The sequence below is a fragment of the Ochlerotatus camptorhynchus genome, unplaced genomic scaffold, assembly GCF_037179485.1.
Source record: "Ochlerotatus camptorhynchus isolate MF236.1 unplaced genomic scaffold, CSIRO-AGI_Acam_v1.1 ptg000577l, whole genome shotgun sequence".
NCBI lineage: Eukaryota > Metazoa > Arthropoda > Insecta > Diptera > Culicidae > Ochlerotatus > Ochlerotatus camptorhynchus.
In genome coordinates this window covers 3,958,367-3,972,364 of record NW_027041058.1, presented here as the reverse complement: position 1 = coordinate 3,972,364, position 13,998 = coordinate 3,958,367, and the positions used below count along the sequence as shown (strand labels likewise).

The following is a 13,998-nucleotide window of genomic DNA, read 5'->3' as shown; positions in this document are numbered from 1 at the left end:
TAGGCCCTCGGACTCGAGAAAGAAAAAAGCAAATGCAATGACTAATATTAGCACCCCCCCCAGAAGTGATCCGAAGAAGAAAATCGTGAAAAATCGATAATTCCTCGCGTTTTTTTTCCTTTTCTCCCAACACAGAGACATCCAGTGACAGTTTGTTGAGTGGGGAAAGAGCCAAACCCCAAAAAGAATCGTCACTTTGGCTGTCAAAACACACGGATGGCTCTTGTAGTTGTGTGAGAGTTGCGTGTGTACGATTACGCGCAGTGTTGCCAGCTGGGAAGCAATCGTGGGTGGATCTGTCAAATGTTGGGACACTCTCGTACTCTTTAGATGTGTTGGAAGTGTGTTGTGAATGGAAGTTTACTGTACGCAAGTCCATTGTGCCGCCGTGTGTAGTAGAAGCATCTGAGAGATTGCACGCCCGAGAGAGAGCGAGCGAGCGAATGTCTCCGTGTGGGAAAATACACACTGCTGCATAACGAAGTCGCGTGAAGATATCGATTTTCATCATACACTCCACTCACAAGTCGCTGGAGAGTCGTCGTTCGAGTCAAGTGCAGAATATTAGGAACCAAAGCTCCCTAATTTATCTGAACGGATCAAATCTCGGGACTGGTGCTGGTCGCGGAACAGACCGTAGAAATCTTGCTACGAGTTCCGAAGAACAAGTTCCGCGGTGGTGTATCCGAATCGACGACCGGAAGCAGCTGGAAGTTTTCTCTACCCGAGACGGAACATCATTCGTGATTGATTTTTCCCTCTTTTGACAGATGAAAAAAGTTGGATCTATAGGTGGACGTCGTCTAACTCTATAGCCAGTGTGCAGTAGGAACAAGTTGTGCGAGCACAGGAAGAACCAGAGTCTGTTCGCAGACAAAGTGAAAAGATATTCTTCCCCACGTAAAACATCCGGAAGGCGTCAGGGGTGTTGATTCGTGTGTCTCCAGCAGCTACAGATGGGATTTCCGGTGTGAATGGATCGTTGGATCTCGCACGAAAAACAGCCCGGTTCTTGAGAGGCAGCAAAGCCACCTGCCGCGCGCGTTAGTTCTGTCGGCAGAGTAAATATAAGTAGATAAGTCTTAGGAGTGCTTGCTTAGAGAGTGGTCCCGGAAGCCGAGTCTGGTCGTCTGTGGAATCCGGTGTGAGTGTGCGTACCTTGTCTCCAGCATCGAGCGAAGAAAGCGAAGTAGTCATCTGCAATACCAGCAGCATCAAGAAGATTCAGGGAATAAGAAGAACCCGAAATTCAAGTTGAGTGATCATATTTGCTAGTATCGGAATAGTGTCCCCCGGGAGACCCAACCGAAGCCTCCAAAATGACGAAGGATAGATTAGCAGCGTTACAGGCGGTACGTATCTAATTTTTTTTTCTGCGAAGCACCTGATTGAGTGCTGCATTCTTATGTTTTTGGTTTTGTTGTCCCCAATTTGGTTTTGTTTTAGTGTCACGTATTTCCCCCCACCGATGTCCACAACATCCGTACATGTTCTGATTAATTTATAGTTTGGTTGATCAATGTCCTTCCTCGATGTGGTTGCGATATACATATTAGGTTTTCGTTTTAATTTGTTGTGCCACTCGGTTGTGTAGGTACTCCTGGGTTATAATTGAATGTCAAATCAAATTCGGCTAAGCGGTGCATGAAATTCATCCGCTAATGTTATGTACGTTTGTGATAATTAAGGTATTATTCGTTTATTCTGATATTGAAAAAAAAAAAAATACAGCATTGCAAAACAATCTGTACCAATTATTATTAAAGCGATCAGACGGACAGCTACCTGTTCGCAACGTTGGTTTATATGGGTTGTTTCAAAATAAATAAATCAGTTCATATAAGATAGAACAGTGTTGCGAGCGGCATTAGTGTCAGTATTCAGAAAACTACTTAAAATTTATCTATAAATTACAAAGCTTCTACACACAAATTGGAGAATTTTATTAATGTCTTGATTTTTGCTAGGCATACCCTAGAAATTTTAAAAAAGTCGCCGGAAAACTTCTTTAAACGCTCACGAATTACAGAGGAATTTTTAACTTTAAACTAATTTTTCTGGAAGGGCTCTAAACTTATTTGTCCGTTAACCATCAACAGGGTGACCAGTGTAATTGTAATTGTAATTGTAATTGTTCAGTGCATAGGCTGTGCCTTCCGCTAAGAAGGCTTATCTAGGGACCAACCCCCTAGCCTATACACCTACTGTCCTTCCCGTTGCACTCGTCAGCTCGTGCGATACTCTAGACACACATGGGTGGTCGTATCCGGGTCCTCCCCTGGGTAGGCTCGTGTCCGTCCAGGTTCTGGTACATTAACTTATCTATATGCATGGTAATTATACTTTTAAAACTCACCTTTTGATTATAATGTCGAAAATGCTGAAACTAAATAAAGGTTAGCGATCCATATAAGGTGTGTGCTGCGACGGAGTAGTAATTGAAGGAAATGAGGTTCTGATGTGAAGTATAGGTAATCCTAAAATAGGTAAATCAATTAATCATTAGCTGCTAACAGTTACTAATAAATGGGTACGATAAATCACTCATCAATGAGTATTGCCACTCCCAGTGAAAAATGGGGAAAACCTTAATCATAAATGGATATTCGATTCCTACCGTGTATTTAAAGTAAAGTTAGGATCTTATCAAGCAAGCACACACCTTATACGATTCTTATCCTACTTACGGTTTCCTGCACATACGACTTTTCCTAGATACAAGCTTCGTCCAGTATACATTGGCTGTCTCCAACCGGCATGATCCTTTCTGTCTGCTTCCTCTTGCCGGTGCAAGTTTAATTCTTCTTTTCTTGTTCGATTTTTTCCTATTGAACTTCTGGTCGTGTTCCCATTTGTCCTCAGGCAGTTAATATTAGTACATTATAGGAAGAAAGAAAGAAATAGAACAAGTTAAGTGTGAGCCGCATGCATTGGTTACTTATTTGGGTCATAGTGTTGTCTTCCCTATTTATTTGCCTCTATTCGCTCTCATATCGCAACGTTTAACTCACCCCCTTCCCTCACACTAGAGTCGGTGTATAATGAGTCACGCCAAGAGAAAAACAGTTGAACTCGCATCACGGTTTTCGAAACATTCCCATTCTTTTCACTTGGCAACAGAGGACTTCTACAACAACTTCAAATGACTTCTAGCGAGAGAAAAAATATTGCGGCTGTAGTAAATCATTATATCAGTGATTTTGTCAAATTATCTTAACAAAAAATAGTAGAAATTCTCATAACTAATCATTACCGAGCGTATCCCATGACAATTTAACGCTCACTACGTGTTTATGCTCATTTCTTCGATTATATTTTATATTTTATTGCAATACCTTTCGTGGACCTTTCATAGCATCGTAATGTTTATTTACTTTGCACGATAGGTAGCCGGTTTGACAGTTCAATAGGTAGACTTGGCTTCACTCTTGGCGTGACTCATTATACACCGACTCTACCTCACACTATTATGGTCGGAAAAGTGAACCCATATTTAGTAATCTATCGCGAACTGCGATGCAGAAGATATTAATAGAAAACTAATCTGGAACTGGTCTAAGACATATGACCCAGTGAGTATTGACACCTCACACTGTTGTGAATGAGCACGGACGCGAGATTTACTAGAGTATTAAATACAAAACGCAAATTCAAAATAAAACTTGACAAGACATCGTCAATCCCCTTATTCTTTGGCAGGGTCTGACAATGTGAATCTGATTTTGATCAGTGCTCCATATGGTACATTTACTCACTGTGAACCTGTCATTTCCAGCCTATCTGAACTATTTAATAAATGGAAACCATAACATAGGTTACGCTTCCCCTAAGCGGGCCCTCCGCATCCTATCTCTGTCTTATCTCAAATGCCAATGGTTTGAATGTATCAATATATACATTGGAAATGACGTTCAATCAAATAAACCCATACCCCACTCACTTGGCCAGGCTTCAGAATCGTCCAGTGGGCAGTGCGCTCTACACTATCAACAGGGTGACCAGTGAACCGGGAAATCGGAAAAACCGGAAATATTAGGGAATTCCCCTCTTCTGAAAAATAAGATTCTGGACCTTGAACAAATTTCTTGACTCTTGAACTGGACTAGATTTTCCGGATAGAATCACTTTGAAGAACTATTAAGAGAATTTTTATGAACATGAACATTCCAAAGGAGTTTTAAGGGTAGTTGTTTTTAGGAAATTAGAATTATAGTTTCATTTGAATTCTGTAAAAAATCCCAAGGGTATCAAATTTTTAGGGTTCTATTCCAAAGGAAATCTGAGATGAGTTTTATGGGAATTCCAAGGATAGTTCCAGGTGTTTCTTGAGAATAATTTCTAGAGAATTTAAAGAAGAAGTCCAGGTGAATGTTCAAAATAAATTCAAGCGAATTTAAATAATAATTATTAAAGAAAACTGCAGTGAATGCTTGGATGAATCATTAACAATTCGAAGAGATTTTTTTAACTGTTATAAATACATTTTCAAGGGGCCAGAGAGCATCTTAAATTTATTTTAGAGGAATGCTGAAAAGAACTCTGTGAAGGGATATGATTCTAAAGGAAATTCTGTTTAGAGTTCTGTGCGACTTACAGGCAAATTTTTATGACTTCGGACGCAGAAACGAATTCGAGATCCATGGGAAATTTTTTGTGTCTTAGTAATGACCCATATAACAAACTGCCACATTCGGCTCAGTCTCATTTGGTTTTATGCTTGATGTACATATACATGTATATCGCATAATCGGTAAAATTACTAAAATTCCGCGGAAAAACTGGGAAATTGTTCATCAGTTTTTGCTCATCACCACGCATCACATAAGAATCTCTCATAACTTTCCCTGGATGTTTTTATTTGTGTTTCTAGATTCATACAAACATTTTAAGGAAAGCAATTGAACGTCCCCGGGAGGTTTTTCAAATTTAGCACACATGTTTTCACTTTCATGATTTCTCCAATATGTAAGTGCTAGCTACCTCAGTTGGGAGCGATCCTGAGAATCCCTGACTACAATGGCCTCAGGGTCGGCACGCTTACCGAACTAGGTTCCACGTAGCAATGAATGATCGCACTGGATACAGCAAAAACTCCTACAGCACTTCAATATTCCAAACTTTTATTCCTCCCTACGTATGTAACACTCCCACTTTCTTAATTTCTATGTGACAGAAACCTGTTGTCTTTCCCTTCTTCTTCGAGGCCCCTTGCAGATCCACCACCACATTTCTTCGACGACTGCTTCGCTCGGCTCCACGTTCCACCTTCTTCCTTCTCTCCTTCGGCGGCGTTGGAAATCTCCTGCGCGCGCTATTCAACTTCTTATGCTGGCTGGGCCACCGAGTGTGTTGACGGACTCGGCTTCGTGCTGGAATTGTCCTTACTTGGCTGGGGACTGGCGTAGCCTACCGGTACGTCTACCAGGTATACCTCAGCGGTTCTGTTTAAAATTTACAGCGGGGTCCTGCTGTCAGTTTTTTTCTCTCACTCTTTTTCACTTTCCTCTTACTATCTTCAACTATCTTCTGTCTGCACAGTAATGTTTGGTATATTTCACCAGAGACTGTCGATCGTTTATCTTGATGGTTCTTTGATGATCGGTGTATGTAGCCTAGAAATGCGTTCTTTGGGTCACTGTCCTTTGACTATTGGTCAGTGACCCAGGCCATTCGTTTTCCATCGCCAGTCATCGTGTCCTTTTTTGTCGTCACTTCTCATGGCCGCCTAAATGCTGCTGGGTTTTGTAGACTACGGTGGGTGGTGGCCTACCAGGGAGATTTACTGACGGAGAAAAACTGCACACATATACGAACATTACTTGCCATGATTTTTCAACATATTAACGAGTACTCTACACGATATTCTAAAAATTACTCGACACTGAAACGTGAACACTTACAAATATGATTTCTTTTTGCAATTTTGCATAGCATCCTCTAGAAGTGCTCTGAATTTTATTTTTTGGCTTACCGGAGAAATGTTTGCAATAATTGCTGTGTCCATGACTTTTGTGACAGCAAATCCTTCTTCTTTCCTTTATTTAACGTCGGTCTCTGTTCCGCAATCTAGTGCCAATCACCGACGGACATCGATTGCCATCCATTGACGGCAATCGAATGTGCAGGAAGGCATCTTCCACTCCTGCTTAGGATATCGCACCCATTCAACACACATACACATGGGCCGGGACCAACGGCTTTACTTCCCTTCCGAAGGAAGACGTGACCAGAGATTTTTATGCCTCAGAAAAATCCCACCGACCTCGACTGGGACTGAACCCAGACCCATCGGGGTGTTAGAAAGCAGTCACGCTTACCACTACACCACCGGCGCCGGCTACAGCAAATCCTTAATCTCTGTGAAAAAAAGTGTCAACTTCGCCTGGAAATCCTAAGCATATCTTGTGTCTGCCGAGAAGTTCTCCAAAGTTCCTCTGTTAAGTTTAGACCAAATATTGAAATATTGATGAATGTTCTATAAATTTCATCTGCAAAAACTCTGAAAATTTGTTGAATGAAATGATCACTGCAGATTGATTGAAGCATCGATTTATGATAGAATTGAGATTATTTATCGATTGCTATTGCCACTATTGCTGTGGCGTTTCGACTGTGACTCCAGGAGAGAATTCCATAGCACGGCCATGGAAGATCAACACTTTGCCTATGCATCATAGAGTCACATGGCATCCAATGTGTTTGTTCTGATTATTGTGATCATCATAAAAACACCAGTAAAAGAATTTATTAGGTTTTGAATTATTCAGTTTATTGATTTAAAAACATATCGCAAACAGATCGATAATTTGATTTTTATATCGAAATTCCAAAACTAGTTCTTTGATCTCAATGCGCCCTTTGCCGGGGTGAACTATCCAGGAATTGGGTACCAAAATCGAAAGATATTATCCAGAATGTCTTCTACCTTGAAATACCTGGAATTCTCAGGGAATTCTATTTTTCCTGGGAAAACCAGGAGTTCTCAGGGAATTTCGAAATTCTCGTACCAAGCATCAAGCAATTCTAAAAAAAATTATAGAATATATAAAGAACGCCAAGGAACCTTCTCAATAATAATAAAAAAAACATTTTAAAATATATTCTTTGAACATAATAATTCTAGAGTGCACACTTAGAAAAATTCATGTAAATTTAGGTGCTCAGAGACTGACATATACGAGCGTCAATTTTGACATAAAATTAAGTCATAATATACGCGAAATTCAGCTCAATCAAACGTACTTTTCGTCGAGTAACGAACTTTTCAGTCTCGGAGCACTTAATTTTACATGACATGTTTGTTTACGTCTCATCATTTATGTCAAAGATGGATTCCGTCACGTGTAAAATTAGGTTTTTCTAAGTGTGTGGATTTATCTTCAGTATCAGCATAAATTCTGAAACTTTAATTGTTTTTAGGGTTCAGAATCATGAATAATTTCTACAAATTTTAAGGATAGACTTAATTTCGAAACCCAAGATCTAATTAAATCAGACTTGGGAGAAATTTTTTCAAGAATCTGGATCGAAAATAAATATTAAAGACGCCGGACATTTTATGTTTTCCAAGAACCCAGATTAAAAAAAATAAGAGCCTTGCAAAAGTCTCTCAGCTTATGGGCTGTAATGAATTAGTTTGATGACAATTTCCAGGGAACTCTAGGGATAATGTCAAGGGAATTCAGCGGAAAGTTCCAAGGGAGGAATTGTTAGGAAAACTTGAAGTGAAATCTGTGGATTCCTTTCAAGTTAGTTCTGTTGTACTCCAGATGAAACGTAGCTCAGTGTTCTAGATGCACTTCCAGAGTTATTAGTTGAGAGCTTTTGATGCCTGTACCATTTTTACATTAGTATAATTGTATGGCGAGTACAATCATACTCTAAGCCCAGAGATGTCGATAAATTTGACTACCCGAAAGATTCCTAGACCTGACCAGGAAACGAACCCAGCCACCTCCAGCATGGTCTTGCTTTGTAGCTGCGCGTTTACTGACTGAGCTAAGGGAGGCCCTAAATTCCATGGTTGTTCTGAGTTTAATCCCAATGGAATTTTGAGTAGGATTTAAAGGAAATTTCCAACAGAATTCTGAGAAGGATTCCAAGGTACACTCAAGTCTTTTTTACGCGGTATTTTTTAAACGGTTCATGCCACTGAGACGTAATTTACACGGTATTTTTGTAACGATTTCTCGATAACCGATACAATCTATCGACTTTATTCGAATCACATTATCGGTTTCAAGCCGCAGGTAATCGAATGGCATACTTAAAAAAAATCAAAATTTGTGTGAAAACAGATTTTTTAAAAAATATGTCTTTTTGGACCATAGCCCATGGACTAGAAATACGAATGGCATTAAAATAGATTGTTTAAATATTTCAGTATGTGAATAATCAAAATCATGGTAGTTTTATTTTTACACGGTATCCTACACAGAAAAAAATGTGAATTTTAACTATCGCGTAAAATCTCCCTTCGTTTAATTTTGAGCTACAGTTGGCATAAACAATGAAATCGTTTACAAGCTTGCATACAATATTGCTAATTTAAGCGATATTGCGCTTAAATTTATATAATAATAAATAAATATTGTGTAAATTTATGCCAAATCCGATACCGTGAAGAGATGAGTGTAATTCCAAAGAGCATTCCAACAGGTCTCTGACTAAAGGGATTCGTAAGGAGAACTCCAAGGTGCTTGTGAGTAGAATTCGAAGAGGAAAAAAAATCCATGAACATTTTGATGATGATTCCAAAGGAATTCTAGGAAGTATTCCAACAGAATGCTCAGGAAATTAAAAAAATGTTTTGAAGTTAGTTTCAAAGGAATACTTAGGAGAATTTCAAGCCTATTTCTGTAATTATTTTAAGAGAAATCAAAGAAGAGTTCCTAGGGAATTCTGAGGAGTATTTCAGTTAATTTACGGGACTGAATTTAATGGAAATTCCAAAAATAATTCCATGAGAATTTCAGCAGATACCTTAATCCGGAGGCAAATTGATCACCTGGGTGAAATTGACCATAATGGGTTGCGTTTTTAGTTGCCACGAAGAAAATTTTCGGTCATAAATATTAAGAGAAATCTTGATTGCATTTCGTCATGACTCCAGCCTTGGGCTGAAAGTCTCCTTAATTAATAAACAACAACACATAAGACTCCAATAATTGCTTTGACGAGTTTCTCATAACAAGAAAGTATTTTCATTTTATTTAACTGACGTTAATAACATTAAATATCAGCATTCAAGCAAATGGTCAAGTAACATTTTTTCCTTGCACTAAGTGTCAATGAATCTGAAATACGGTCAAATGTTTTCAATATTGATGAATCAAGGATTTACTGTGAAATTTTCAGTGATTCTAAGAAATATTTTTTTATAATTTCAGCTGCAAATACACTTTGCACAAGGATTTTAGCAACTGATTCGGAGTCAGAAAAGCCAAAATTAATTAAAATAAGAACAGTTACTAGAATTTTACTCAAAAGTCGTTTGGGGTGTTGATAAATTTACCCCATAACGAAGTTTTCAAATTTAATACGTCAAAAATGTCATGAAAATAAACAAAACATTCAGTATGATAAGAGCGATAGAGACATCATAGCTACTGATTTGAAAACAATTAGTTCGTTTAATTTTTTTTAATGCTGAAATATATTTCTATATTTACATTATTAAGTGATCAATTTGCCCCCGGATTACGGTCCTTGCTGAATACTGAGGAGAGTTTATTTCAGGATAATGCATTGGGAATTCAACCTCATTAAGTATTTTAAGAGAACTGTAGAGTAAATCAAGGAGCCTTCAGGAGATAATTTCTAGAGTATTATGGAGAAAATTGCAAGGGAATACCAGAGAGTGAGAGTTCTAAGATAAACTCTGAGGGAATTTTGAGGTGATTCTAAGGAAATTCTTTAGAAAATCCTAAAGGAATTTTAAGGAGAACTAAAACAATATCAAGATGATGCAAATATATAATTTGTGTCGAGCTCACAGAAGAAAAATCGTGGTTGAAAAAAAATCATAATTAGGAGATTTCGAAATTTATTTTTATTTGATGTTTCATGCTTAGAAAAGTTTTCTTGAATCTGGATTAAAAAAAAAATCTTTAAGATTAGGGGAGTTTGTTTTACATTCAGTGCTTTTTTTCCTTATTTGTTTACCGTCAATCTTGTTTTCCGTATTGAGTACCAATACTACCGACGCCAGGGCGGCAGCATCTGGACGCTACCTATCGACTCATCACCTCATGGCCGGGGACCAACGGCTTTACGGCTGATCAGAGTTTTTACGCCTCAGAAAATCCCGGCGGCGCCGACTGGGATCGAACCCAGGCTCTGTGGGGTGTGAGCCAATCACACCTTCCACTACACCACCGCCGCTGACTATAAAAAAGTCCTCAGACCAAGATTCTGGGCTTATATAAAATTTCCATGATTCTGGACCATGAGAAGCTTTCATGATTAGAAACATTAGAATATTATATTTTTTAACGTATTTTTAATAAATAAACATGATAACTTGAAAATTTTCTGTTAAAGTTCTGGCAAATCAGGGAATTAAATTTAGCATTTAGCAGCGAAGACAACAAATCAAGAAGACTGGCAACTGTTCCATTTTCTCATACGAACGCTATGAGACAGGTACAATCGCGTCATTTGCCGCTCAAAGGTAAATGCTTCGAACGAACTTGATAGCAAAGATTACATCCTCAGAAGAAAGGTTTGTGTATTTGCTAATTTTGCTATGCGTTGCTTCCACCTTCACTCAAGCGCAGCGCTATTGTACCTATCGCTTGGATTTTGGCAAAGTTGCCAGTCTTCTTGATATGATGTCTTCGATATTAGGTAGACACCCTGATTATATGTTGGATTTGGCAGCCACAACATGCCTCTGGGGCTGCAACATATATGATTTATCCATATACCTATCTGTGATGGAACTGTATAGAACTCTGGTGGGTATGCGTATAATCATCAGGAGAGTTGGTATGGAATCCAAACAACAGAAGCAGTGTCAATAATCGGGCGCACAAGAGAAAAGCACAGTGCCTTCGTGCTCGGATCGGGTCGAAGCAAGTTAAACGGAAGCTTAGGGTCCAACATTACTCCTAGGACGCTTAATACTATGTGTGTCCTTGTGCGTTGCGGAGTCTGAACTGCACATTTAGAAATACTGACAGAGAGCTTGTCACCAGTCCACAAATTGGATCAACATTCTTGAAAGGAATGATCGTCATATCGTACCACAGTAGGGATAGCACAATGGTATTTCACGATTAGCGACCAAGCAGTTTTGGCTAGAACCACAAGGTAATTAAGAAAACTAATTATTTGAATACTCTACGGTAAATTTTAATTAATATTTACTTATTATAAATAATTGAATAAAAGTTAGTAGGTTCTGAGAAAGCTTTCAAGAGAATTCTGATGAGGTTTGCATGGAGTTCCGATAAGAACTTAAGGCTATTGCATTCTGTGAGTAGTACATTAATAATTATTGGGAATATTCCTAGGAAATTGTGAGGATACTGCCAATCGAATTTTAAAGAGAAGATCAAAGTAATTTCGAAAAAAATACCAAGGAAATCGAATTTTGAGGTTACGATCATTCTCAATGAATTCAGAGAAGAGTTTCAATGGAATTCCGAGAATAATTCCAAGGGCATTCAGAGAGGGATGTTTTTAACTTCCTCTGTTCGGGTAATAATCACATATGATCACATTGATCTTTTGTGATATGTCCGTGTCCTTTGTTTAGTACATGTCGTGGTACCTCGTTACTATGGAAAAGTATTGAGGTATTCGTTTTCGATACAGTTAAGTCATACATACTTGCTCTTCTCGCAAGAAGTTGAATTCAATTGTGATGTTTCACAATATTCGAAGCATTCTAGGACCTTTCTAAAGACGCGCTCTCTCATCAATCAAAATAGTAGGTCTTGCATGAATCCTCATTCATTTGTGATGTTCGGCATCATTTTAAAAATTCTGGGATCTCTTCAAATATGCACCTTCTCAGCAATGAAAATAGGTCAAGCGATGATACTGATATTCGACCATACATCGGAACCCTGGTCCGAACCTTTTCTTGTATCCAGTCTCAGGGCTGGTAGCAGGTCACTTTTTAGTGACTTGTTCACTATTTTGAAGCCAGTCACTAAAAAGTTACTTTCCACTCCAAAAAGTCACTAAAGTAACTATTTCCCTAAAAATAGTCACTAAAGTAACTTTTTAACTAACTAAAAGAATGAAATTTAAAAATATCAACAAAATGTTTAAATTGGATACTTGGTACTACGAAAGTCTAGAGTAGTTTTAACAAAAATTGAAAATTTTAATCAGGGTGACCAGTGAACCGCAAAACTTTAGAACACCAGGAAAATATTGGGAAATGCCTTCAATTTCGATTAGATTCGTCTGGAGTTCGACCGGCTATGTTCCAAAGGTATTCTGTAATATGTTTTCAAAAGTCTTTCAAGGATGATTAAGAACTTTAAAAAATCCAAAGTAAATTTAAGAGAATTTTGAATGACACCAAGATATATCAGAGAAGAATTCCAAAGTACAGACTACGAAAGTCTCATGTAAAATTAAGTGCTCTGAGGACCGATTTCTTCATCTCCGCTTAAATCTTAAACCAGGTTTACCTACATTTGAACTTGGCTTAACACATACGAGCGTCGATTTTGATTATTGTTTTAATTATTAGAGACGCAAACTTCAGCTCCGAAACAATTTTGGAAATAATTCCAATATAATTGAGAGTGAATTTTAACGAGAGTTCTTAGAAGAATGATTGGATGAGGATTCTTGGTCCAATTATAGTAAGAATTCAAAATTTGTTCTGAAATTTGGCTTAAGGGAGCTCTGATGAAAATTCCATGAAAATCCCGTGAACTCCAAAGATGGTCTCTGCGGATAGTTCTAAAAGAATTCTGGGATGATTTCTGAAGATACTTCCAAGAGAATTCTTAAGAGCTCGAAATAAATTCCGAGAAGAATTCCAATGGAATCGAATTCTCAAAGGAATTCTGAGAAGATTTTCAAAGTTATTCTGTTATGGATTTTTGTTTTGAGAATTCTGAGGAAATACTATGGGAATTCTAAATTCCAATTGAACGCAGGGGAGAGGTCCAAGATTATTCTAAGCAGAAATTTATGAAATGTCTGAGGTCAATTGTATAGAAATTCTAAAGAGAATTCAAATAAATTTAAAATGGATTTATGGTAGGAGCCTTCAGGGATTGAACTTAACGATTTACATAGTCGGAGATGCTTAACGTCAAATATCAGACTTAAAGTGGAGATTTTATACGATAGATGCGGAGATTAAATTATAGAGTTGATAGTTCCGTTATAGTACGGCAGTGTGAAAATTGTATATACAAAGTAGAAAACGAGCAAAGGACAATTTTGAGGAAGGTACGAATCGGGTAGTTGTTTACGTCAGATGGCGATTTGAGTGTGAAACAATCGATAGAACTGTTTTCTCTTTACTTTCATCTCCTCATCTATCGTATACAATGTCCGCTTTAATTCTGATATTTGATGTTAAGCATTTCCAACTACGAAATTAATCTATTTGTCTCTAAGTTCAAGAGAAGGGGAATTATTTTTAAAAAGTTCTTTAGATCATTCTGAAGAAATTATGTGAATAGAGCGCATTATCAATGTTATCTACCTAGATATAACAAAATTTTAAAGATTTCGAACGCAGAATCAAATTCAAGATCATAAAAAAAATGGAAATTACTATTTGCTAGTCATCATGTACAACGTAAGCAAAAGTAAATAATTCAAATAACTTCAAATGCTCTTCACAGGAGATTCCGTTGAGAGATTCGATTAAATGAGAAGAATTTATGAAATTTGATTGTAAGCTCCATGTCATAAAAAGTTTATTTCAATATCAAACCGTATTTGAATTTCCAAGTTACCACATAAATGGCTACTTATTTAGTATTTACAAGTCACTATTTGGTCACTATTTCCGTA

General features: G+C 37.7%; 1 protein-coding gene across 8 annotated transcripts in view; it reads left to right on the top strand.

Moving 5' to 3' along the window:
* Positions 1-13,998, top strand: part of Syx1A (Syntaxin 1A) — a 186,194-nt gene that overhangs the window by 265 nt on the left and 171,931 nt on the right. For 3 of the 8 annotated variants that reach the window (XR_010518760.1, XR_010518762.1, XR_010518761.1), the window contains exon 2: positions 771-1,352. Coding sequence is in view for 4 of the 8 variants with exons in the window: in XM_065236969.1 (XP_065093041.1) it covers positions 1,320-1,352 (33 nt within the window). In the remaining 4 variants the exon portion in view is untranslated. Of the gene's footprint in view, positions 1-11; positions 1,353-13,998 lie in introns of those variants that run through there. The other 5 variants (XM_065236967.1, XM_065236966.1, XM_065236969.1 and 2 more) reach the window with 4 other exon arrangements.